The sequence below is a fragment of the Meles meles genome, chromosome 9 (genome assembly GCF_922984935.1).
Source record: "Meles meles chromosome 9, mMelMel3.1 paternal haplotype, whole genome shotgun sequence".
NCBI classification, from domain to species: Eukaryota; Metazoa; Chordata; class Mammalia; order Carnivora; family Mustelidae; genus Meles; species Meles meles.
Window position 1 is genome coordinate 112,806,641 of NC_060074.1, and position 27,231 is coordinate 112,833,871.

Below are 27,231 nucleotides of genomic sequence, written 5' to 3' on the forward strand. Positions count from 1 at the left end.
GTTCAATGATTTGCACTCAGAAGTTATATAGCCAAGAGGCAACCAAGTGTAATACAAAGAATTGGTCTGAAGTCTTTGCACTGAAGGCCATACAAAGTCTCTTGCTTCAGGGAAGTAAGAATGAAAATAAACAAAACAAACACATAGCTCCCTAGGTTCCAGAATCTCAATAGAAAATAGCATCAACAGTTAGTGAAAGTGTAGGTGTTAACATATCATGGAAAACAGGTCTTGTGCAAATATTAAAATTAACACCCAGGACTTCTGTATAGATGATTTTTATTATAAACAATAAAATATATGTCATGTCTCAACTACAAACCTTTCATGTTGAAAGGTTCTCTAACATGAGTTGCTTTAATATTATGAAGCGAAAAAGTTTAAGGACCTCACAGTGGAAATAATCCAACACCGACAAATCCTAGTGATCAAAGACATTCTCTTTTAGTTAACATAAAACAAGGACAATTCATAATTACAGAGAGAATGTCCTAGCTGTGGGTATTATGAGACAAGCCAACTTTCCAGACCAAAAGGCACTCACAGCTAGGGATGAAACAAACTCCGAACTGAACCAGCCAACATGGGCTGGTCCCTTTACAGCAGTTACCTACTGTTCAGCTTGAGCAGCCCAAGGACAAAGTAAACACCAAGCAGAAAACATTCCCTTCTTTTTACACCTGCCACTCACACCACATGTACTGGCCACCCTCATCACTGCTTTGGTCAAGCGCGTGGAAGGCAGTTCAGTTCCAGTTCGGAGCCATCATCTCCCTATGCAAAGCTGCCACATGGATGATCCAGACTTAGTATTTTTCCTGAGAGCCACCTGCCACACATCTTCACGAGGTGACCATGACCGTACACTTCCAGACCACTTCCTGACTAGGCCCCATTCAGGACAGACACTGACAGCGGCATTTCTTATGGGGCCAAATAGTTTTACTTGGTCGACTCCTGGGTCCCCCTGACCAGACCAGAAGGACTTGAGCATCTCCACTGCTGGACTTGTATGGGAGCATGAGGGAATGTGCAGGGAGTAAGGCTTCTTCACTCCAAAACCACTGAGCCCACTTCAGTGTGGTGCTGGGCTTAATCAGCCCAATTCTTGTGCACTGATTTTTTTCCCCATTTCGTGGGTTTTTAAATTTTCTGTTCATTTCTTAAATGGCAGGTATCCTACCCCACCCTCAATAAAATAAAATAAAAAACATACTATACATTGGGGAAGACAAATAGGGCAACATTTCTACAAGAGAAAATGGGCTTGAAGAGCATGGCACTGTAGTAAATGCTCGCATGACCAGTCTCACTGAGCGTGCTCAGGGGTGAAAGTTTAGCACCAATTTTTTTGCTTTTTTTAATCTTTAGAAATTAAACACAACTTTTAACACAGAACACTTGAACAGTAATGAGTGTAGCCCTATGTATCAATACTGTTGTACAAATTGGAGGTGGGTGGTTTAGTCCAGAGCTGACCACCCTGACATCAACCCATGGCACCTAAGAGTTAACTGTCGTCACATCTGCTTGTTAACAAGACATTTATTATTCTCAGCAGCAGGAAATCACGAAACAATCCCTTCATCTTCAAAAGCTTTTTTTCATCAACCTTGCAAGGGAAAAGTGGCAGGATGCAAGAACGCAGCACAACGGTTAAGATAGGGTGGTGCAGCCTGACCTGGGCATCCTGAAGTCAGCCCACTTCCCTTGCACATTCCATATCCTCACGAACAGCAGAGGATGGTACCAAGCAAATCTGCTCACCCTCATCCATTTCTTCCAAGAAATGAGACAGCAATACCTAGAATGGCAAGTGTGTCGTTTCTTGGATTATGTCCCTGCTCCCCCTCCCCCATTTCTGGCAGAAAACTCATTTCTTTTGATTTGGATATTTGCCCATTTTGGAAAGCCACACCATCACCACATAAACTTTAAAAAATAAATTAAATAAAAACAATGGTGTTCACTGGATTGACACCCAATCCACTTCAAGAGTTCTCTAAGCATGTTGTTGAAAACCAGTGTATCACCCTCCAGGTCCTTTCTTCCAATTGGCCACCTCTTCCTGGGAATCTTTTCAGCAGTGCCTCTGTGACGTTTCCAAAGCCTTTTCCAAGTCCCCAGCTTCTATGAACTCTGCCACCAAATGAGGGAGGAATAGGCAAGAGGGAGGAGAAACTTGCTGACAGCTATTTGGAATCAGCAACAATGGGGAGGGGAAATATGCCACATGAAAGTCTGAATGACCTAGAATAAAATGAGCTATTTGGAACTTTGCCACGGTGGGGTGAAGATTCCCAGCATGTTAGGCAAGATAAAGATTCATCTTGTTTAATTACACTGCTTTGTTCTAAAGTCCTGGAAAGGACTGAAACAGCAACAGTCTTCCCACTTCTCCAGGCAAACTAGACAAAGGAACTCCTCTGCTTAAAGGTCCCTCAGGATGTTTGCCTGAAAAGAAAAACAGCTTGGAGACCCTGGATTTTCTCCTATGACAATGTGTCCTTCTAAAGTCCAACCCAGGTGCTTGTTGGAAAACCTATGCCTTCTGAGAACCTAGATCCAGCTATAGGCACTGCTACCAGTAGAGGAGTGAGGTAGCCGGGTGGTAAGGAAGAGGTCTCTCCTTTCTCACTGCATGCAGCGATGATTTCAGGACCTCCCAAGGGCATCCCAGTCCAGTCCTCAGCAGGCTACACCACAGAGCTCTGTTCAATACCAGGAGACTCAATGCAGGAAGAGTGCCAGAAAATCCAACTGAGAGTGGGATGAGAATTAAAACCTTCGAGGCTAATTGAGCAATGAGATCTGCAACGCCATCCAAAGGGCTTCCGATCTTGATGTGGGTCTCTGTCCAGGAGCCTCAGAGGACTCATGGTGCCCACGTTCAACCCTAACATGGCGTCCACTTATGAAGCATGGAGGTTGTGATCAACTCTTGGTACGCAATAAACTGGAAGTTTAAAAAAGGAATTTAAAACAACCTAAAAATGTTTCTTGTTGTTCTCCGTTGCCCAGACTGCCAGGGGAATACACCTACTTGATCTGGGGAGGCTGTAGGGGTATGTGTGGGGTAAGCCTTCGTGAACCACCAATTCCGGCTTCCACTGTGTGGCCGACACAGAGGCAGCAGATCAGCAGTGGCACCTGCATGCCAAGGGTCTTCTGAACCCACACGGTAATTCTCACTAGTCATGGAGGAGCCCCAATCCAACGGAACCCCATATTGAGGAAAGGCTGAGATAAGGCTTGGGCCCCTCAAGTTCTCTTTCATTCAGTATAACCCCACCCCCCCTCAGTCGGCTGGAGGCAGACTTGGCAACGGAAGCTAGCATCATAAAATGGTGCAGTAATAGAAGTAACTGGACCAGGAAGAGGAGGCATCTGCTCCAATGATGTCATAGCCATTGGTGGCCACAGGGGGGTGGGACTGGTCATGCAGCCGTGTGTCAGGAGTAATGATTGTAGAGGGGCGGGGCATGAAGAGTGCCATTCTGGAAACAGTGCTGTCGAGAAGCAATATACTCTGCATAACTGATTGTCACCTTCTCACTTCGGTACCTGTATAAGGAAACAGGAAAGGGTATTAGGAACCTCAAACTCTTCGTTCTGTAAAGTCACTCAGCAGAGAAAACCAAAAGCTTATTCCACATTTTGAAAGAATAAAAATGGAAGACCAAGAGCAATCTTACTTACAGAAAATGAAAGACAGCACAAGAAAACAATGTTGTTATTACAAATGAACAAGATGAAAAAGCACAATCACAATTCACCCCTGAGAATGTATTTTCTGCACATCCCACCTTTAAACACTACTTATCAGGCTGCTCTTAAGCAATCTGCTACTGGGGTCTGGATGAAGAATGTTAAGGTCAGATTACACGGGTGGCAGACTGGAAGATGGCTATACCAATGCCCAGTGCAAACTGCGCATCTACTGCATAAAATGTGATAAATTTGACAGAAATGCAACCTCAATTTGCAGAAAAGCAACAAACAAGTTATTTATAACTGAAAGGGGGCACAGATACCTAATTCTGGGTCAAATTCTGATGAAGCAGGTTAAAGGATCCTGGGGCTATATAGGATGGGTCTCAATTCCCAGATGAATATGCCATATCATATCACAGGGTCATCAGAACAGAATTCATAGCACTTTGGCTTTGCTCTGGAAAGAGCCATGAGTCAGGATGCGAAGCATGGGGTGTTACAAACCTATGGAGCCTACTACAGACCACAGGAGCTGGGTGTGACAATCCTTACCCAGAGCCATCTCTTTCCCACTGTAATCACTCCTCCACTGCAAGGTGATTATTCCTGAATTTTGACAGGGAAATGGCTGTTCAAATAAATTATAATAATAATAATAATAATAATGCTTTGTATTTGAAGTTTTTTTCTTTTTTTTTGGAATCCAAAGCATTTCAAAAACACTGGGTTATCTTCCAAATAGACCTGTGAGGTTAGTATGATTATTCAGTATTTTACAGATGAGGGGGCCAACAGAGGCCCACAGAAGCCCACAGAAGCTAAACCTCTCAGTGTTTCCGATTTCAGTAGGGATGGCAAGAGAACTGACATCTACTGACCACCTATAATTATTGCCTGGCCCTGGGCTAGAAATTCTTCATACATTACCTTACCACACTCTAAAACAACCCCGAGGCATTATCATTCACTTCTTACATACAGGAAGGTCCCCCTCCCCCCCTCAGAGAGGCAGAGTAAGTAACTGGCCCAGGTGTCACACAGTTAAGCAGCGGTGGAGCTGGGATTCAGACTCCAAGTCCGTGTGCATTCTAATTCTACTACACTGAGGCACCCTCCCCCAACGAGAGGGGCGTTTCCTTGTAACTCTCTGTGAAAACTCTCACTATTCACATGCCACCTGTATCCCCTGCCACCTGACTGCATGTGACTTCAACGGACCCTGGACCTCTGCGCTGACAGCCTTCATTCCTGACCTCAGTGTGTCCCCGTAAGTCTCCCAAGCAGCGGGTCTGGCGAAGACATCCACCACCTGATCATGGCCTGAATGCTGCTCCAGCTCTGCCATCAACTCAGCTTCAGAGATGCCCAGGACGCTGGAAAGTTTCTGCCTTTGCTGCCACTGCTGCCTCCCAGCTTAAACCTGACCCAGACCTCTTTAGCTCAGGGACATTAGCGGAGAAAATTTTTTCTAGTCCTTTCCATCAAAAGTATCCTCCATCCAACCCAAGCTAAATTAAAATGACAAGGAAAATGAGACAGTGGGTTACCTGGTAAGTTTGATCGTTTTTCTGAATTCACTGGTAATTGGAGCCTTAAAGCCACCTTTCCTGAGCAAGGAGTCTATTGTCTGGATCTGATCCCAGTCTGAGGAGAAGAGAGGCACACTGAGGTCAGTGCACGAGGACACAAGAGTAGGGTATGTTCTCAGACGGCAAGAAAAGAGAAGCAGCCAGGTCTGCTAGGGTCAAGGGGAGCTCTGGACAATGGCCCCACATCCCTAGAGCCCCGTCTGCCTCAATGACATCCAAGTAGAATCGGAGACATGAGATGATAACTGGACAAACACCATGATGGCTGTCCCCAGGCCCCCTGCTCTTGTGTTTTTCTTGTCAGATGTGATCCCACTATAATTATCTAGGAGTAAACATGGTCTCAACTTAAGACTGGCCTGCTGGTCTAGTGCTGGTAACCAAGGCTGTTCTGTGAGAGGAGAGAATTCAAATTCTGCGGCCTGTATGTCTTTGTGTGGCCTGCCTTTACTTTGATGATTTCTAGGAGTCCTGTTATCTATTACAGAGAACTGATAGCAGGAAGGATGCCAATCCTTCACGAAGGACAGGAAAGTTGTTCACACATACATCATTGTGTTGTTCCTGCACGTTTTTAACAGATAAAACCAAACGCATCAAAACTGAAAACCAAAGAGAAACCCCTAAATTACACCCAATTTTTAAATTTTGCCAACCAATTTTCAAAAGGCACAAGTAATCTGATTTTCTGTTACCACCACATCTCACTGTTAGGAATATTTATGGTGTCCCTTCTTGTACAAAAATGTTAGACTTACGGCTTCAAAGTGGCTAAAAGGCTTCCTTTTTATGCCACATCCACACTGCTTTTGAAGTTTAAACACAACCATGATGGAAACCACTAAGGCAATCACTCTCCAAAGAATTAGTTCACTGAGACACTGAACTGGATATTTCTCTCTATTCCAGGTTTATACCCAATAAATACTGTGTTTTTTTACATGTTATTTTCAAAAATAGACAGGAAGGGAGGAAGGGAGGGTGGGAGGTATGAAGAGAAGAGAGAAAAGAAACTGGGTTACATGTCACAGAGCACACATGCACACTGAAAGGTATTCTTCCAAATATAGAGATTATGTTTTGCCTTTTAACAAGTGCAACGCTAAAAATTAATGATCAAAAATTCAAAACGGACTCTATAATATGGTCCAATTGATTGGTGGAATTTTGCTACAATTACCTCTAGTTTTGGGGGCCAAGGAATAAAACTTTTCACTGAGAGGAAGTGAAACAAGAGGGTAAGGGAAGTCTTTTACCCCTTTTCTTTCCCAGCTCCTGCATATTTTGGGAGTTTATTCCTCATTTTATAAAACTTTGATAGACACTAAGAGGAAGAAAGGCACTCATTCTTTGTTGCAGTTGGGCTGAAAGACAATACATGCCACTTTCCTGCCTTTAAATGGTGACACTAAATAGTATCCTTCATTGAAATTCCATTTGTAAAACTCACCCTGTTCCTTAGCAACCTCAGGTAAGTATGTGGCTGTACGTTTCACGCCTTTTTCATTGATGAATTCAATTCGAATCCCATGGACCCCTACCTACAGGAGAAATAACCAAAAATAGAGCATTTACTTACTCTAATGGAACTTCAGACAATCACGTTTAATTGACACTGTCCCCTGACCAGCTCGATCCAAGTCTGAGAAAAGGAGAACCTGCTCCTTTTTCAGGACTAACTCTTTGCCTGAGGTATAGAAGCCAAAGTAATTTCAGCTCTCCAAGTATGAGGGTTGTAGAAATAAATTCTCTCAACAACTTATCCAATAATCTGAACTATTCCACCTTTAATCTATTCCATTAAACATACCACAGGGTTTTGATCTAGGCTCATGACTCCGCACAACTCTTACTCAAGGGCTTACAAGAGGGATCTGGAATGCTCTCTTTATCCCCAGTATCATGTCTTATTAGACGTGGGAGAAGGCTATGGAACAGGAGTGGACTGGGAAGACACAGGAAAAGAAAGACTTCACATTTCTTCCCACTTCTAAGATCACAGCAGCTTTCCTATCACCTATGTGGCTTTAACATTCTTGTACCCTCTCTCAATAAAGGAGATACATTACCATGTACTAACCCGAACCCAAATGCAACGAGAGATGCAGAGTTCCAAATGCGGCTGTTCTCACCTCCCAGTCCAGGTAATCACTGGCATCCTCAAAGTTAGTAAGGAGGGAGACAGAGCAGAAAAGTTTAGGCAGCTCCTCTCGGGTCAGGGGGGGAAATCGGCTGTCCTTAAGTGCACTGGAGGGGGACAGAAAACATAAGTGAGGCTGCTCTGGAGTCGAGAGCCAACATTATGTGCCCGAAAATTTATGAATCCTGAGCTAAGCAGAGAATATTGATTATCTATCCGCACTAATATGCTAAAAATAACTTGATGCTATTAACTGTCTACACTTGAACAGCTAAGTGACTCACCAGATTAAAGCCCCCATATACCCTGATTACCAAAAAGAGAACACTCAAACTTTACCATTTAGAAGAAATAAAGTCAGGCAGTTGTTTCAATTCTAGCCAATTTATCTATAGAGCTTATGTCTGGTGTCATTACCTGGTTAACGTGTATTCCCTGAGTCCTGAATGAAGATTCATGGCTGAGAAGGTCCCAATGCAGCCACGAAGCCGCTTGTCCCGCCCTGTCTTCCATGTCACAAAGAGCGGACTACAAAAGCAAAACAAGAAACATTCTCCAGCCCCAAATCAATCATGGGTAGGAAAAAAACCTTTGCTTTTGCCCCATTCATTTCTGTTATTCCCCAAAGGACTGTTTTGTGAGTTGTGGCTATCTGAAGGACTCTGCCTTTCTGGGACTGCGTGGTCTCTGGATGGAGAGGGGAGACCACAGTAAGACAGTGTGAAGAAAGCTCTGTGCAGCCCTTCCTATGATCCTTGCTGATACTTTTAATTCACTTGGACATCTCTATGCTACTTTCCTTTCCCTCTGGCCAGCACTCAACTTTTAATTTTCCAGTCTTTCTCCTTTTCTTTATTTTTAGGAGTGTCCATGTTCCCCAGTTACTTGACACTGGGCCCGCATACCTTCCCCCCATTCCTTGCAACCCCCCATTACTCCTCTAATTATCTCTGCTCCTTGTCCTGCTCTTAAATGTTCAGGGGGAAAAAAAAACAGCGTCTCTGCAAGAAAGCCTGTTATTAGAAGCTGTCACTTTCTACTTCTTGGCCAAAGTCATGCGTCGTCACTGTCAAGCTACATCAGACTAGAGGTAACAGAATTTTTAATCAACAGGTTACAGAGCTGTCTCTTCATCCTGGTATTTCCTCTGTACTCCTATGCCTTTACTTCTCAGACTGAGCAAAATACTTCAAAAAATCAACTTAAATTTTTAAAGCTATCTACTTTGGTCACTGTTACTAAGCAGATCTGCTGCCTATCTTTTCCTTCCAGTACACACCTGAACAGCACGAAAGCTTTTGTCCCCAAACCTACTCAAAACCCCTTAAGAATTTCACTGTCTGCACGATGGAAATATAAACCCCTGAATACAACAGCCCATTCCCTACAACACTGCGGCCACACCTACTCTTCCAAGTCCACATCCCTCTCTTGCGTGGGACACACCTGATCCCATGAGGATCAAGGCTTAGAATCTCCACCTGTTTAGTCAACAATTTTCTGACCATGGTGTCCCATGGCAATATGTCCCTAAAAAGTTACATTTCTCTACATATTCTTTCCTCTGACACAATCGCACAGGAGTAACTTTCCCTCTACTTCTGTCCAGTGTGCCATAACACATTACTTAGCTTTGTGTGTGTGATTTGCCAACTTGGTAAGTCTCCCAAAAGTGAGGACTTTTTCTTCATATCCTCTCCACTCCCTGACCAGTGGGGCTATGCATTGCTCCAATATGGCATTAACAGCTGAATGAATGAGTGATCTTAGGTCAATGAATGCTCCAAAAACATCTCTTCAGTGTTCTTTTAAAGCCAGTTCAGGGGCATCTGGCTTGATGGGTCAGAGGAACAGACTCTTGATCTCAGGGTTGTGAGCTCCAGCCCCAAGTTACATATGGAGATTACTTAAAAATAAAATCTTTTTTTTTTTTTTTTAAAGATTTTATTTATTTATTTGACAGAGAGAGATCACAAGTAGACAGAGAGGCAGGCAGAGAGAGAGGGAAGCAGGCTCGCTGCTGAGCAGAGAGCCCGATGCGGGACTTGATCCCAGGACCCTGAGATCATGACCCGAGCCGAAGGCAGCGGCTCAACCCACTGAGCCACCCAGGCGCCCCTAAAAATAAAATCTTAAGGGGTGCCTGGGTGGCTTAGTAGGTTAAAGCCTCTGTCTTCAGCGCGGGTCGTGATCCCGGGGTCCTGGGATCGAGCCCCGCGTTGGGCTCTCTGCTCAGCGGGGACCCTGCTTCCCTCCTTTCTCTCTCTGCCTGCTTGTGCTCTCTGTCAAATAAATAAATAATCTTAAAAAAAAAAACTTAAAAAATTTTATATTACACACACACACACACACATCTATCTATCTATCTCAGCAACAGCCAAAGTATGGAGAGAACCCAAATGTTCACTAACAAATGGATAAAGATGTGATATATATTATATGCAATGGATTATTACTCAGCCATCAAAAAGAACGAAATCTTGCCTTTTGTAATGATGTGGCTGGAGCTAGAGTATATTATGCTAAGTGAAATAAGTCAGTCAGAGAAAGACAAATACTGTTATGATTTCACTCATACGTGGAATTTAAGAAAACAGATGAACATATGGGGAAGGGAGGAAAAAAAGGAGAAAAACAAGCTGTAAGAGACTCTTAATGGTACAGAACAAACTAAAGGTTGATGGATGGAGGTGGATGGGAGAATGGGTCTCTAATAAGTAAAAAAAAATTTTTTTAAATGGTATTAAAATTTTTTTTTTTTACTTACTAGAGAGAGAGAGAGTGAGAGTGTGTGCACAAGCAGGGGGGAGTGGCAGAGGGAGAGGGAGAAGCAGGCTCCCCACTGAGCAGGAAGCCCGACATGGGGCTTGATCCCAGGACCATAGATCATGACCTGAGCAAAAGGTAGACACTTAACCAACTGAGCCATCCAAGGTGTCCCTGTGGGGTGATGGGTATTAAGGAGGGCAATTGTGGGGCACCTGGGTGGCTTAGGTGGCTAAGTATCGGACTGTTGGTTTAGGCTCAGGTCATGATTTCAGGGTTGTGAGACTGAGCCCTACGTCAGACACTGCTTGGGGAGTCTGCTTGAGATTCTCTCTCCCTCTCCGTGTGCCCCTACCCCTGCTCACATGCTCTCTCTACAAAAAATAAATAAATCTTAAAAAAAAAAAAAGAAAAAAAAGGGCACTTGTTATGATGAGCACTGGGGTTGTATGTAAATGATGAATCATTGAATTCTACTCCAGAAACCAATAACCAATGTTAGCTCTCTAAAATTTAAATTAAAAAAACAGAAAAGGAAGGAAAGGCCAGGTAGCTCAGAGTTACTTCCAATTCTGTGGAAGAAGAAAACACAGGCATGGATTACTTCAGTTTATACATACTCAGTTTAAATCACTGATACCAGCTGGGGACAAAAATGATGGAGTCTTGAGGTAAAAACAGTAAAGGAGATTCTGACATTCTTGGTGGGGTGTGAGTAGCCATGTGGGATCACCATGGGATTACTGATGAACAAAGTGAGGGGACTCTTATTAAAGAGCATCATAGCTCCCACTAAATGCGCTCCTATTCTCTAGCCTGGCCCTCAGACACTTCCAGTTCACTTGGACTTCAACACCTGGGTCCACGATGATGTTATGTGTGGTATCTCCACTCAAGAGGTTGAATCACCTACTGCAATACGAACCAACAAACCAAAAGAAGAACCAAGAAGAAAATCCTAATTTCTACATTACCTTAAAAACAAACCCAGACCTCTGCCAAGTGTAACCTAGATCTCTTCTGTTACTGAATCCAGGTATTGTTCTAGATATTGTGTAGACATTTCTCATTATCCTATTCCCATTATCCTCTGCCGGAATGATACTAAAGCTTTTTGTAAGTGCCAGACTCTCTCAAGAGAACAACCCAAGACAGCATCATGGCCTTCTTACGGTCCGCTGCACCTGATTTACTCACTAGGGGTCATTGGTGAATCTTGGGAGTCGTGGCTGGGGGAAGCCGTAGAGGTGACAGTAGAGGACGTCGAAGCAGTAGCAGCACATCTCCGCGGTCACCACCAGATTCTTGGTGGTGTTGGCAGTTCCGTTGGGCCGGGGAAGAGGGCTCAGCGCTCCCGATGCGGGATTCATTCGGGTAATGGGAGAATTTCCAGGTCCCAGAGTTAAGTCTGACACATTCTCCCGACCACTGCTGCTATCCACATGCTGGTGGTTTTGAAGAGGTCCTGAACTAGAGCCGGGGACAGTTGTGGACTGGTTCCCGTGACTATGCGTTCCACTTCCAGATAACTTGGGCTTCTTGACCCCACAACAGCCTGCTGCCAACTTGGGCTCAAGTGGAGGAACACAACGTCTTTTTCCCATCCTGATTCAGTGCTCGAGGTCTGGAATGCTGCAGAACCCTGACCAAAAAGAGAACAGTTAGGCATTAATTCAAAAGGTTAGTTAAAGGAGAAAACAAAAATAAAAAAGAAAGCATTTATGTAGAAAGTCACCAAATTCTTTTTCTCATCCAGGTCACCAGGTCACAAAAGGCTGTGGACCAGCATGACTGGAAGAGACCCTGAGTTGCAGACTAGGGACGTCTGTCTAACCTTTTCCTAAAGAAGAACTATTTTTCCTTTTCTATAAAGCCTTACGATCATCACAGATGGAGGCAGGCAACGAGCAGCCCCTCTTGCCCAGGACTCCCTAGGGCAGAAGGGCGGGCAAGGGGCAGACATAGTGGAGCTGCCCGAGGACATTTCAAGACTGCAAGATAGCACTGGACCTGTCAGACTTTTCATCACCGCAGTTCTCTACCTTTTAGGGCCTCCAAATTAGACCACCCTATTTTTAAAGAGCCCCAGAGAATCTTCATGCTTCTCCTCGTTAACCACATCATTTCAGCATTGTACTCATCACTAACCTAATTTTGTGATTTCAGCCCTAGACCCGAATGAATATGAAAAGAAAGCAGTTAGCTGCCATTCCGAAAAGAGCACACCTTCCAACACAAGGCTCCCCCTTTTCTGTCCTCACAGCTCTCATTCTCCAATGCCTTGCTCATTTTCTTTGGTTCTCTGAACTCACTCCAATGTCTACACATCTCTCTATCCTTTCAGAACCCCAATTCAAAAAAAGCTACAACCTAGTAGGAACCTTTATTCACACCAATGACCCAAGCTTCACAGGCCTTTTGTGAGGTAGCCATTTCCTCCCTGTCACAGCAAGGCAGATGCATGCAAAGCCACTCAGCTTAACAATGTGTGGCAGCGCATGGGCCAAGAAACCAGAACACCCCATCTGATGATGTAAATGGAAGGAAGGAATTTTTTTTTTACTGATTTTTTTTTCTTCAACAGCCTAAGGTAAAAATGGATAGTTAGAACACAACCAAGATTCTTTCTCTGATTCAACAGAATCTGGAAAATACATTCTAGTTATTTCAATATCAATAATACCAAAGTTTGTAAAATTCTGCTGACTTGAGAGAAAAGCACACTTAAATCTCTCTGTGATTTGGACATATAACACATAATTGCCTTTTTAAAAAAAACAACAATACATAATTTCCTTATTACGCACTGCTGTATAATATAGTATTTTGGTTGTAAATTTTACAACCTTTTAAATCAAATTAGATATTTACATGCCCATCTGCAAAGCCATTATTTCTACACAAATAAGTTGTCACTTTAGGCTGAATAAAATACTAAAAATTCACAAGGTTTTTTTTTTTTTTAATTTTAAGATTTTATTTATTTATTTGACAGAGAAGAAAGAGAGAGGGAGGGAACACACAAGCACGGGGACAGGGAGAAGCAGGCTGTCCAATGAGCAGGGAGAGCGATGTGGGACTTGATCCCAAGACCCTGGGATCATGATCTGAGCTGAAGGCAGACGCTTAAGTGACTTCGCCACCGGGGCGCACTCATTTTTGTTCTTGATATATGCTGATCCATAACAAAATATTATTTTTGTACTTAGGGCAATTCTTAGTGAGATGAAAATTGCTTGCAGCTGACGGATAATAGTTTGTACAATTCAGTGTCTGGCTTGACACAAGTTTCTTTTTGAGAAAGCCTCAGGTACTTAATAACCACCACCCCCCCAACACCAATGACAAGTTTGTTTCTGAGTGTGGATGTTGCTGTCTTTCTTGTTTAAACTGTTAAAAGAGGGAGAACTGTCTTGGGTTAAAAATGCTGCCCTCAGAGCCAAATGGTCTATTCAATTCTGATTCCTCCGGGATCAAACTCTCTATGACTCAGTTTCCTCAGTATGGGAATAACAGCAGTACTTCCTATTTGCCTCTTGGGATTTTAGGAGAATTAAATTAGTTTAATATGCATAAAGTGTTTGAAACAGTGCCTGGTACTTGGTAGGTGGCAATATATCTAGCTGCTCTTATCACTTGGGCTCATGTTTCACTGCCCCATTAGGATGGAAATCCTAGAGGGCCAGGACTCCACTACGTACTTAGCACTTAGATCAGTGCTTGCTCTCAACAGGTACACTTTAAATATTACACTGAATCCTTGAAACCATTAGCAAGGCAGACAATGTTACTATCACTTTACAGAAGAGGAACCTTGCGCTTAAGAAGCAAGATAACTTGCCCCAAATCAAACTGCCACTAAGTGGCAGAGTTAGGATTTGGACCACAGTCTGTCAGACTCCAAGGCCTGGGTCTTTCCACCAAGTCATAGAGAAGATGAGGCCTGCCGATAATATCCATTGGATTCAGTCATTTCCCAAGGGCTTGAATTACACTGAATTATATTCAAGGGTATACTAAAACTAACTTAATAGTTCACAGAATCTTGTCAATAAAAATGGAGCAGGAGGGGTGCTGGCTGGCTCAATTGGAACAGCATGCAACTTTTTTTCTTTATAGATTATTTATTTATTTATTTGACAGACAGAGATCACAAGTAGGCAGAGAGGCAGGCAGAGAGAGAGAGAGAGAAGGAAGCAGGTGCCTGGCCGAGCAGAGAGCCCCATGTGGGGCTCGATCCCAGGACCCTGGGAGAGGCTTTAATCCACTGAGCCACCCAGGTGCCCCAGCATGCAACTCTTGATCTCAGGATTGTGAGTTCAAGCCCCATGCTGGGTACAGAGATTACTAAACAAATTTAAATAATAAAACAAAATGGCCTAAAAAATGACCTATGCCCAAAGCCAACATCTTAAGCCATGACCCTGAAAATGATCAGTGCCCCTGCCACTGCCATTAGTCTGAAGTGGATGTCACTGGCCTCTTGACTTTCTACCTTACGGGGGGCTTAAGACACGCCCCCCGCCTTAATTAATTTTGAAGATTTTCTTTATTTGACAGAGAGTGAGCACAAGAAGTAGGCACAGTGGCAGGTAGAGGGAGAGGGAGAAGCAGGCTCTCCGTTGAGCAGGGTGCCCAATGTGGGGCTCGATCCCAGGATCCTGGGATTATGACCTGAGCTAAAAGTGGCTGTTTAACCAACTGAGCCACCCAGGTGCCCTAAAGATTTTATTATTTATTTGACAGAGACACAGCGAGATTAGGAACACAGCAGGATTCCCGGATAGCAGGGAGCCCATTGGGGTGCTCAATCCCAGGATACCTGAGTTGAAGGCAGACGCTTAATAACTGAGCCACCCAGGCACCCCAAGACACACGTCGTTGAATGAAGCAGCAGGACTCTCTATAGAGAGCTGTAGTTTTCACAGGCTCTCCAGAAAGCCCCAAAGTTCAAAGCAGCAAAGAGAAGGGATGAAACACCACAGTTAAAAGAAGAAACATCTCCTCACTCTTAGTACCCCAAAGCACGCCTGAAGGAAGAACGGAGTGTCATGAGATGGCAACCAGGTGCTCCTCAGCAGGTCTCATCAGCTACCCGACTGGAGAAACATCCCACAATGGAGCAACAGCAAGGACTGTCAAACCACACCAAGGCAGGCGAGGATTCTGCCTGTGCACCACATACGAGCACCAGTCTGCAGGTGAGCATGACGGCAGGAGATACCAAGTTACTACATTTAACAAGTTCCCACACCCTCCTCAACTATGATTTGAACTGAATAGAACCAACCCAAATCTTGTGGCTCCTTAGGCCCAAGCATTTCTCTGGAGGCCACTAAGCAAATAATTCAACGGATATTCTCAATTAATGACCAAAGGTGGTGTTAGAGACTCTTTGCATCAAAATTATAACATATTTCTTCAAAAACTTGCTCCCTAAATTTAAATCTACAAAAATTTCAAACATAAAGTCAACAGTATGATGGACCCAAGAACCAGGTTTATAATTTTTAACATATGGCCAACCTTATTTCAACTATAGCCTACGTACTCACTCTGTCTCTCCGCTTACTGAATTATTATGAAGACTTTTTTTTTTTTTACAGAAGACTTTATTTATTTGAGAGAGAGAGCATGAGAAGGGGGAGGGTCAGAGGGAGAAGCAGACTCCCTGCTCTGGAGAGCCTGTGAAAACTAAGCCTTAGCTGGTTTACTCTTTCAAAGCTAAACTCAAGGGCCATTTCTTTTCTTTTTTTTTTTTTTTTAATATTTTTTATTTGACACAGAGAGAGCGCACAAGAAGGGGGAACGGCAGAAGAGGGAGAGGGAGAAGTGGGCTCCCTGCTCAGAAAGGAGCCCGGTGCAGGGTTCAATCCCAGGAACTGGAATCATGACCTGAGCCCAAGGCAGGTGCTTAACCAACTGAGCCACCCAGGTGCCTCAAGGGCCATTGTTTTAAAAAAAGATTTTATTTATTTGAGAGTGTGTGCACACACATACAGAGGGAGGTGTGGAGGGAGAGGGACAGACACCATGCAAAGCATGAAGCCTGATGTAGGGCTCCATCCCAGGACCCTGAGATTATGACCTGAGCCAAAAACAAGAGTCAGACACTTAACCCACTGAGCCACCCAGGAGCTTCTTGAGAGCCACTTTAAAAAAGCCAGCAATGGAGGGGTGCCTGGGTGGCTCAGTGGGTTAAAGCCTCTGCCTTCGGCTCGGGTCGTGATCCCAGTGTCCTGGGATGGAGCCCCGCATCGGGCTCTCTGCTCAGCAGGGAGCCTGCTTCCCTCTCTCTGCCTGCCTCTCTGCCTACTTGTGATCTCTGTCAAATAAATAAATAAAACCTTAAAAAAAAAAAAAAAAAAAGGCCAGCAATGGGGTGCCTGGGTGGCTCAGTGGGTTAAGCCTCTGCCTTCGGCTTGGGTCATGATCTCAGGGTCCTGGGATTGAGCCCCGCATCAGGCTCTCTGCTCAGCGGGGAGCCTGCTTTCCCCTCTTCCTCTGCCTGCCTCTCTGCCTACTTGCAATCTCTCTCTCTGTCAAATAAATAAAATAAAACAAAAAAATCTTTAAAAGAATAATAATAAAGTAAAAAGCCAGCAACACTGATTTCATTTTCCTACTGCCTATCTACTTTAGACCAATTAATGAGAATGAACAAGTTAAAACTAGATTTCCACCAGATGGAGACAACACCCATACTTCCCCAAAAGCTGGAGAAGTAACAGGAATCACAGTTTTACCTCTTCCTTCAGGACCTCCTACCTGTGTCAAGTATAGGGAAGTACATTTACTGTTGAAAAAGGAACCACACCCTTTATCTGATATGCAACAGTCAAGGGGTCTTGACCTTCATTAGGGTCCATAACAGAAGATGGTAACTCTTCTTCCCTCTGTGGGGGAACCCGGGCAGTGCTCTGTTGCTCTGCACTGGGTGGCTTACCATGCTACCTCAATTCCAGACAGCGCTGAACTCATTACCTTTAGTCTCAGAGGCAGGGTGGTCTTTTTGTGTTTTCTTTTACAACATTTAATACAGTGCCCTGCATATAGTATACATGCCAACAATCTTTTTAAATTTTTTTAAAGATTTTATTTATTTATTTGACAGAGAGAGATCACGAATAGGCAGAGAAGCAGGCAGAGAGAGAGGGAGAGGGGGAAGCAGGTTCCCTGCTGAGCAGAGAGCCCAATGCGGCTGGTTCCCAGCACCTGGGATCATGACCTGAGCTGAAGACTGAGGCTTTAACCCACTGAGCCACCCAGGCCCCCCACATGCCAACAATCTTATCTACAGATCTCCGAGTTACTTCACTGGTTTGTCTTTTTTATAAAAAGAATGCTTACGGCACAAACTAATCTTTAGACCTTTTGTTCTACTGTGAGGTGCCGACTGTGAGGTATGTTAGAAGCTGAAGGAAACTGAATTACTACTATGTATTCTTAATGCCATCAACTCTATTCAGCCCAAACCAAGGAATGGTTTAATTCATAGCTAAATGGATACCTGATATAGCCAATTCATTCTAAAAATTAGATCAGATATCCCTTAAATTAATGTCTTGGTTTGATTTATGCTTACAGCTGCTTTCTTTGCTAAAACACACTAGTCGCTGGTCAGTCCTGGACTTAGCCCTGGGTGGTATTTAACTTTAGATATGCTCAAGGCACTCCTGACAGGCCATGCCCAGCTTCTAAAACTGTATTTGAGAAGTTTTTTGTTTTTTTTTTTGAATGATGGGATGCTTTAAGAGCTACGCACTGGAACATTATTTGCCTGGGAAATAATTTATTATTTCAGGAGTTCGGACAAATGGTATCTCATAAACTGCTAATGTTTATAGAGAAGGTATAGAGACCAGTATTGAGGGGAAGATGTGAAGATACCCCGATGGATCTGGCTGGCTGGGCAGGATGGCCTTCCTCCCTTGCTGCTGGTCTCCCTCATGCTTCTCAAGTTCACTGACATCTTCACAGAGCAGCTCCCATCATCAGAGGACAGAGCCTAGGCTCTGGGATTATAATTTAGGCTCAAATTCTAACTGATTTGTCACGTACTGGCTACACAAACTCAGGTGGGTTGTCACATCTCTGTGCACTTAGGCTCCTGATACCACAGAGGATGATCTGTGACCATTCAATGAATAAGCCATGAAAAGCATCTAGCATTCCTCGACACATAACTATTATTTATTAGAGTGTCTAGTATTATTAACACTACCACTATGGTAGGGTATATTACAAAGAACAATAGCTTAAAATTCTTAAAATTTCTGGAGAAATAAATGCCCTCATAACGAAATTCTATGAACAACTACCTTGTAGTCAAATAAATAAAATCTTTAAGAACTATATTGTAGTCTAAAAGATCATATTACTAGCAAGGAATTATTACTCTAATGACCTTGATGCTTTTCCTCTTTGCAGAGCAATGGCTTCTAATAAATCATCCACTGATCTGTCCACTGTGAGATGCCAGAAAATACAGAGAATGAATACTGGGCTGTCTGAGTTGCCCACACTTCTAATCTAGCAAAGTCCTCTCTTAAGCTTACATACACACACTAAAAAAAGATGAAACTTGCTAAATATTCTATTTATTGTAGAAGTCTTGACATATAAGTACTAAAGGAATCTCTGTGTCAAAGTAGTTAGATCTCAAACAATAACCAGATTAAAATGTCTAGAAAAGCCTGGAGCTGAAAAAACAAAATCTAGATTCACCTTTTGAAGATAAGCTTAAAACAACTTATTGGGGAGCATGACCTTCTAACAAATAGATCTGGGAGGTAGGAAAGAGACAAAGAAAAAAAGGAGTTTCTGGTTTTTCTTGTTATTAACCTAGTGTCCAGATGTCTGTTCAAATCAAGCTTTATACAGAAGGGAATGGGTTGTTGTTTCCTTCGTGATAAAGAGTTGAACCGAAATTCAAATTAATAATTATATTGTATGAGTAGGAAAATGGCACCTGAACTGTAATTCTGGCCTACTTATATAACTATTTCAAGAAATAGTCAGATGAAAAACCCACAAACATTCTGGTAATCATTTCAAACTATCACTTTTATATTTTTGAAACCTCAAAATACACACATACACATATCCAAATACTTGCTGTTTGAAAAATTTCCCTGCAAAATACATTTGATCTTAGGATGAGAGTGATACCACAAAATACAGATCTACCTACATAACTGCTTTTAAAACTTACAGATTTACAAAAATGCACAGAACCATATATTCTCATTTCAAACTTAGCTTAAAGAAAAACACAGGAGTCAGAAGTTTTGTTTTTAGATTCCTTTCCCTTTACTGTGTGAACTATGGCAAAGTGCCAGATATTTTTGGGCCTTGGTTCTTTCATTTGTAAAATGAAAATATTTGTCCCATCTCCCTCACAGAGGGATTTGTAAGGCTCCAAATAGATGTGAAGCAGTGTGAAAAACTATCTTACAACTGTTAGCATACCACATTTAATAAACTCAAGGGGATGCAGCTGTAATAAAAAATTTTCCGGAAAATAGTATCACCATAGCAGATTCAGGGCAAAATGTTCCAAAAATCTCTGAAGATTATAACCATATGGAAGAGACCCAATAATTGCCCTTGATTAGGAACTGCATTAACCTCAGAGTTTTGATCTTTGGTTGTCTTAAAAATTAGTAACTTGGGAAGGGAAGGAGCCAGACCTTATGTACTTTTAAAAACATAAAGGATAAGCGTAATACTACATCACTATCTAGGTCACTCTACTGGGATTATGGAAAATAAACTTGTCTTTACGAATTTACTTTAACAGAGCAAGCAGAAGGAAATTCATTAGAATTAGGACCTTCTCAAGGAAGCAGAAAAATACAAGTGAGAAAGTAAACCTACATCCTAAAGTCCTAGCACAGGACTAAACCAACAACAGCAACAAATTCTAAACATTCTAAATATGTCCAAGGTAATACTCACTGAAAGCAGATAGTTTGTACTGCCAGGGGAACAGCTATGACAGAGGAGAGGAGTTATTTTGTCTCTGAAATGAACTTTCTTCCTTCCGATTCCATTCCTTCTTCCTGTACCTAAGACAGAAATGCAGGTGCAATGAATGAACAAAATCAAGGCAGTCCAGAGGTAAGATACGGTTTTTGAAAAATTACAAGTCCACTGAGCAATTTCTAGGAAAAAAAAAAGAAAACAACAGCTAGGAACAAGCTCTCCCTACTTCAAAACATTTCCAAATCTAAATCTAAGGTAGCAAAGGCGGTCCCATGCACTGAATCCCCTCATCCTTGGCGTCATCACCAAGAAGGGAGGACACTGAGGATCAAAGGTTTTATCGAACCTGAACATGAGACACACATTAAAACTTCCTCCACCACTAATTTAGATCAAAACTTGCTCTCAGGCCAAGATACACCATTTCAAGGCTCTCCACTGGTCTCAGAATATAAGCACATTCCCAAATCCTCTGCAAAGATGGTGTGGAAGAATTACTGGACAGCATGCTAGGGTCCTGAGGACAGGCCATCTTGTCACCCCAGGTGGATATGATAATTGTTGGTAACAGTCATCCTCCTTACGACTAGTTTTGCACAAATCTCCTCATAATCTCTTCAACAACTCTCCCCACCCCGCAGTAGTAGAGAATTAAGCTATTCCCAAAGACGTAAACAGGAGACTCCAAGCCCCACCCACACTACCCAAGGAGAGGGCAGTGAAAGAGGATAGGCCCAGAGGGATGAGGGTAAAGGAGTGTGGCAAAGTGAGGAGTTCAGATCAGGACAGGGAAGGGAGGAGGGCAAGCAATGAAGGGCAAAACCCCAGCCCGGAAAGGAGAGAGAGGCATAAAACCCAAAGAGTTTAAGGTGAAGAGGTAATGGAAATGGGGCTATGGGTGGATAAGGAAGCAGAGAGGGAGGGTGGGGCTTGGAAAAAGAAGAGGAAGACGAGAAAAAGCGTGCGCGTGAAAAGAGTTAGGCAAGAAAAGGACGAGACAGAGTGGGCAAGGAGAGGCCGGAGCAGGGAGGGGCAAAGCAGGCAGAGAGAAAGGTGAAAGGTAAGAAAAAAAGGGGTGGGGAAAGAGAGTACGGGGCGCTGGGGGGAGTTGGGGAGACGCCAGAGCGACGGGTAGGGCACCGAGGGCCGAGCCGCGGGGGTGGAATCCAGACGCCGGGCGGGGGAGGGGGCGGCGGGACAGTGGGTGGGGGCCGCCAGGCGGCGCCGGAGACCACCAAACTTTACATAGACCCGCGACTGTTTCCTGGAGCGAGTGCAGAAAGGAGCTGGAGCCTCGCCTGGCCTCGCCTCACCTCACCTCGCGGCCCAGGGCAGGGGCGTCCGCCTACCCCTCCCCAGCAATGCCTCCCGACCCCCCTGCCCTCGGCGGGGACACGCGGCCCGCAGGCCCCGCTCGCCTTCTTCCCCCGCCACCCGACAGCCCCTCCCCCACGCTGCCCCGGGACCCCCGCCGCTGACCCCAGAGACCCCGTTCCGGGCCCCTCCGCTCGCTCTGGGGTGAGGCCCGGCGGGCACGGCGGCAGCAGCCCGAAGGAGGCCGGGCCCGGCAGGGAAGGAGGAGGAAGAGGGCGCGGCGCAGCCCGAGTTTCCCACCTTTTCTCCTGGCCCAGACGCAGCTGGGGTGGACGGGACCTCTCGCGCTCTGCCTTCTCCTCCTGCTTCATGGAGCCATGCGCCTGGGTGGGGGCTCCCGAGAGAAGCGGGCCCGCAAGCGGGCCGGACGCGCGGCACGGACGGGGCGGGGCGAAGAAGGCCGGCGGGCGGGCGGAGGAGGAAGCGGCGGGGCGGCGGTGGCGGCAGGGAAGAACTGCTAGAGGTATTCCCCGGGCTCCTGGAGGACTGAGTCTTGCCGGGACCCGAGTCCTCCAGTATCCCAGCAGCCACCGGAGGCAGTGAGGTAATGGAGGAAGAATGTAGGGAGTCCTCCAGTGGACCACACGCCCTCTAGCGAGCCGTGAAAACCATAGAGACCCTGGAGCCGCCAGAGCACCGCCCCGCTACTGTCACGTGGACTGAGCCCGCGCACTTTATTGGCTGGCGCCGACTCTACGGGGTTGAATTTAGAGGGCTGCTTTCCATTCGTGGGGCCGAGTCCTAGGCAGTTGGAATAAAAGGTAGTCCCGGAGGCGATCCGGAGGCTCAGGCTGGCCCGCCTCATATCCGAGCGCCACGTTCCGCCCGCTTAGCCACCGGGCTCGGCCGGCGCAGTGCACGCCGGGCCGCCCGGCCTCTGTGAACGGCTGTGCAGCGCGCCGGGAGATTTCGTGCGGGCCCGGGCGGGCAGCGTTGTAGGCGCCGGGGCCCTGCTGGGGTTTCCGGCCCTGCCGCCTGACCCTCGCCCGCCTTAGCACCCGTCACCCAGCTGCCCACGGCCCTTCCCCAGCAAGCGCCCACGCCTCATGTTGCCTCACGCGACCCGGCCGCAGCCTTCAAAAGCAGCCGGGAACGGGGCAGCTCAGAGCCGCGTAAATCAAGCCGACCGACTGGCCACGGCCGTGCCTGAGGGAGGTGTTCCAGGCCCCGTGCCAGACTCTTCACGGACCTAGAAGGGCAAACAACACCCAGCCTTTGGTATCGGGAGTCCATCTTTCTGTCTTGAACCTCTGAATTCCCAAGCAGGAAAGGACTTCGGTGCAGTTACCCACAGGACAGGATTTCAGTAGGCCCAGTAACATGGCTCAACATTAGCAGGGCAAGGGTCTCGAAAGGACCAATATAAAACATTAAAAAATATATTAGGAGTAATAACTTCAATTTCCAATACTTGTTATTTGATTTGAGGACTTGGCATTTTTGTTAATTACAAATGGAGTTGCACTAAGTTTTGTTTCCGCCCTGCTCCCACACCCTCACCATTCCAAACACAAACTGTACGGGTCCTGCAGCAAAGGCATGCCCTCTTTTAAAGCATTGCCAATCTTGTTAACAAAGACTCAAGCCCACAGATAGACTGTTTTGTGTTTTGCTATTCTGTTTATGCACAAAGGAATCCTTAACATGTTTGTCCTCAAGGAGCAAAGAAAAGTATCTAGTAAAAAATGCAAATCGTATCTGACAGTGAAGCTTTCCAGCAAAAACCTTCTGCTCTAGAATGCATAATGTACTCAAGCATAATCAGATCTACTACTACAGACTTCTAGCATAATTACCTGTAGGCAACAAAAACTGAGGAAACTGAGTATCCGATTGGTGTCTCTTGGACCTAAGCTCCCAAACAGAACCTGGTGAAGGACAACGGAGAAAGGAACAGACAGCTATGCTTTGGAGAACAGAAGGCGACTTTTTAAAAAAAGCAATTTCTATAGCGGTCTTCACAATTCCTGTCACAGTCTTGACACACTTATCTGCTGGGGAGGCCACGTTTGCCTCTTTCTAACCTCTGTCTGCCTGAAAAACTACAAATTAGATGATCATATGGCCTGCAGCCAGAAATACAGGAGGCAGCAAGCCAGAGGTCAGTTTTTTGTTGTTGTTGTTGCTGTTTTTAAATAAGAAGAGGAAATCCTGACTTAACCCGAATAAATTTCACATAGTGAAGCTGGAAGTCTTAAAATATGGCATCTGGAAAGGGCCTCAGTCTATTGCTCCCAGGGCTCTAGTATAGCATCATTAAATAGCCCACAGATAAGGGAGTTATTGCTCCCTGGTTATCAAGCTGTCAGGAAGTAAATGATGGAACTAAGTTAGACGTGAAACACTCCCAAATTAAAACAAAAACAAACCTTGCTCTGAGCTGTCAGAAGAGGCATTTTGGGGCGCCTGGGTGGCTCAGTGGATTAAGCCGCTGTCTTCGGCTCAGGTCATGATCTCAGGGTCCTGGGATCGAGCCCCGCGTCGGGCCCTCTGCTCTGCAGGGAGCCTGCTTCCTCCTCTCTCTCTGCCTGCCTCTCTGCCTACTTGTGATCTCTCTCTGTCAAATAAATAAAATAAAATCTTTAAAAAAAAAAAAAAAAGAAGAGGCATTTTACTGAGAAGTCGGATCCAGATGCTGTGGCCCTTGTTAACTGATGCCAAAAGGCAAAGAGTCAGGACTTTTAAAAAGTCACTTTGAGGGGCACCTGGGTGGCTCAGTGGGTTAAAGCCTCTGCCTTTGGCTCAGGTCATGATCCCAGGGTCCTGGGATCGAGCCCCACATCGGGCTCTCTGCTCAGCAGGGAGCCTGCTTCCTCCTCTCTCTCTGCCTGCCTCTCTGCCTACTTGTGATCTCTGTCTGTCAAATAAATAAATAAAATCTTTTTAAAAAAAAGTCACTTTGAGGTCACCTCCCATCCATAAGCAACAGTTTGAACTAATGCAAAAGTATGCAGAATAAAATTATGAACAGGAGGAAGAAACAGAGGGCAATATATGCCAGAAATACAGAAGAGGCTGTGTCTTACTTATTTTCTTATTTCCTACACAAAATAGAGAAACCTGGTACATAGGAGTCATGCACATATTATTTGTGACCCGAATAAGTGGAGAAGAAAGCCAGCAAGTAATAGGAATGTAATATTGTTGGGGAAGGGAATTGTAGCTCAAGCTCTCTGCATGATCCTGAAATGTACTCTCAATCTGCTATGATATAACTGCACTAATCTTATCAAAATGGCCCCAGTCATCTGCTTCCAGATGTACACCTTCCCATCATTTCTTGCCTTGAATGGCTAAGAATATATGGTAATGTAAGAGACTAGATCTTAATTGTTCCCACCACAAAAAAGAAATGATAATTGTGTGACATGATAGAGGTGTTAGCTAAGTCTGTAGTGATAATCATATTGCAGTATATAAGTGTATCAAATCAACAGATTGCACATGTTAAACTTACACAGTATTATATGTTAATTATATCTCAATTTTCCTTTTTTTTAATTGTGTTATGTTAGCCACCATACATCATTAGTTTTTGATGTAATGTTTCAAGATTCATTGTTTATGTCTAACACCCAGTGCTCCATGCAATCCATGCCTTCCTTTATACCCGCCACCAGGCTCACCCATCCCCCTGCTGACCTCCCCTCTAAAACCCTCAGTTTGTTTCTCAGAGTCCACAGTCTCTCATACTTCATCTCCCCCTGTGATTTCCACCCCCTTCACTTTACTTTTCCTTCTTCTAATGTCCTCCATGTTATTTCTTATGTTCCACAAATAACTGAAACCGTATGATAATTGACTTACTCTGCTTGACTTATTTCACTCGGCATAATCTCCTCCAGTCCTGTCCATGTTGATGCAAAAGTTGGGTATTCATCCTTTCTGATGGCTGAGTAATATTCCATTGTATATATGAACCATATCTTCTTTATCCACTCATCTCTTGAAGGGCGTCTGGGCTGTTTCCACAGTTTGGTGATTATGGCCATTGCTGCTATTAACACTGGGGTACATATGACCCTGCTTTTCACTACATCTGTATCTTTGGGGTAAATACCCAGTAGTGCAATTGCTGGGTCATAGGATAGCTCAGTTTTGAATCTCCACACTGTTTTCCAAAGTGGCTGTTTCTAAAAAAGTATATATGGTAATGATGAAGAGAGTGCATTTTGAAATCAGGCTGTGTTCACATTCCAGCACTGACACTGAATACCTGTGAACCTAGAGCAAGTTAAAGCATAACAACTCAGGGTGATTATTTAAGTTTACACGTATGAAGCTATTATAGGATTAGCATGTCAAAGATGCTCAATAACTGTGAAACTTATTAGTATCAGGGTGTTGTGATAAACATGAAACTGACCTGTACAACAGACATACCCATTCTTTTGGATTTGCACCTTGGACGAGCAATGCGCTGATGCACTAAAGGCATTTGTCAACCCGTAGTAATGAAATAAGTTTTCCTAAGAGATTTCAATGGGTAACACAGATTTTATCTGTCCCACTTCCCACGCTGACATGGGTCCGGTCTTAGGAGGAGATGCAGAGATTGAATCTGTGCTCTGGCCTCCACAAAAACCAAGCAGACAGAGACTCTAATCTGCTTCAGAGATGGTGCCTGCCTCTCGTGTACCCTCCACAGGGTAAGTCCAGTTGGGTACTTACAAGGGAGGATAAATTCTAATTTGATTAAAATAAATGTTTACTGGATTGCAGGGGTGGCTCAGTGGATTGGCCATCTGACTCGATTTTTTTTTAAAAGATTTTATTTATTTATTTGACAGACAGAAATCAGAAGTAGGCAGAGAGGCAGGCACAGAGAGAGGGGGAGGCAGGCTCCCTGCCGAGCAGAGAGCCCGATGCAGAGCTCGATCCCAGGACCCTGGGATCATGACCTGAGCGGAAGGCAGAGGCTTTAGCCCACTGAGCCACCCAGGCGCCCCTGACTCTTGATTTTTAACTCAGGTCTTGATCTCATTGGTCATGGGATTGTGCCCCAGGTCTGTTTTGGACTCCATCCTCAGTGGGGATTCTGCTTAAAGATTCTCTCCCTCTGGCCCTTCCCCTGCTCACATGCATGCATGTGCGCTCTCTCAAATAAATAAATAAATAATAAATATTTATCTGTATATACCAATGTCTACATGGGTTGAGTGTTTCAGAAATATGAAATATGTTTCTGACAGTATGAAATATTTCTGATAGTATTTCTTGACAAACTGATAAGACCCATGGTATTTTCTCTGTGGTAGAGTTAAACCACATTACTCTGAAAAGATGTATTTTAAGACTTTGTATGTCCCTTGGGTACACAATTTAACATCAAGAAGTTTCTAAACTTCTAGCTATTACTGGTAAAATAAATGAAACGAAGTTGGAAAGCTCAACTCACACATCTATTTATTCTATAAAGACTCTTTAATATCTAGTCTGTACTGAGAATTTTATATTATTTTTTACTGAGATATACACATGTAGAATGCACAAATCTTTTTTTTTTTTTTTTCTTAACATTTTGTTTATCTGGGAGAGAGAGACAGATACTGAGAGAGAGCATGAGTAGGGAGGAGAGGGAGAAACATGCCTCTCGCTAAGCAGGGAGCCCAATGTGGCAGGAGCCCAGGACACTGGATCATGACCTGAGCTGAGGGCAGA

At 44.4% G+C, this 27,231-nt stretch overlaps 1 protein-coding gene across 1 annotated transcript; it reads right to left on the reverse strand.

Annotated features, from left to right (window-relative positions):
• Nucleotides 1-810: 810 nt before the first annotated feature.
• On the reverse strand, nucleotides 811-23,984 carry AMMECR1L (AMMECR1 like). Its single transcript, XM_046018313.1, has 8 exons — nucleotides 21,811-23,984; nucleotides 20,170-20,279; nucleotides 11,407-11,851; nucleotides 7,861-7,971; nucleotides 7,436-7,550; nucleotides 6,754-6,844; nucleotides 5,262-5,358; nucleotides 811-3,564 (listed from the first exon to the last, which is right to left on the reverse strand). The coding sequence occupies exons 3-8, from the start codon at nucleotides 11,811-11,813 to the stop codon at nucleotides 3,453-3,455; spliced, it is 933 nt and encodes a 310-aa protein (XP_045874269.1). The 5' UTR covers nucleotides 11,814-11,851; nucleotides 20,170-20,279; nucleotides 21,811-23,984; the 3' UTR covers nucleotides 811-3,452.
• Nucleotides 23,985-27,231: the final 3,247 nt, after the last annotated feature.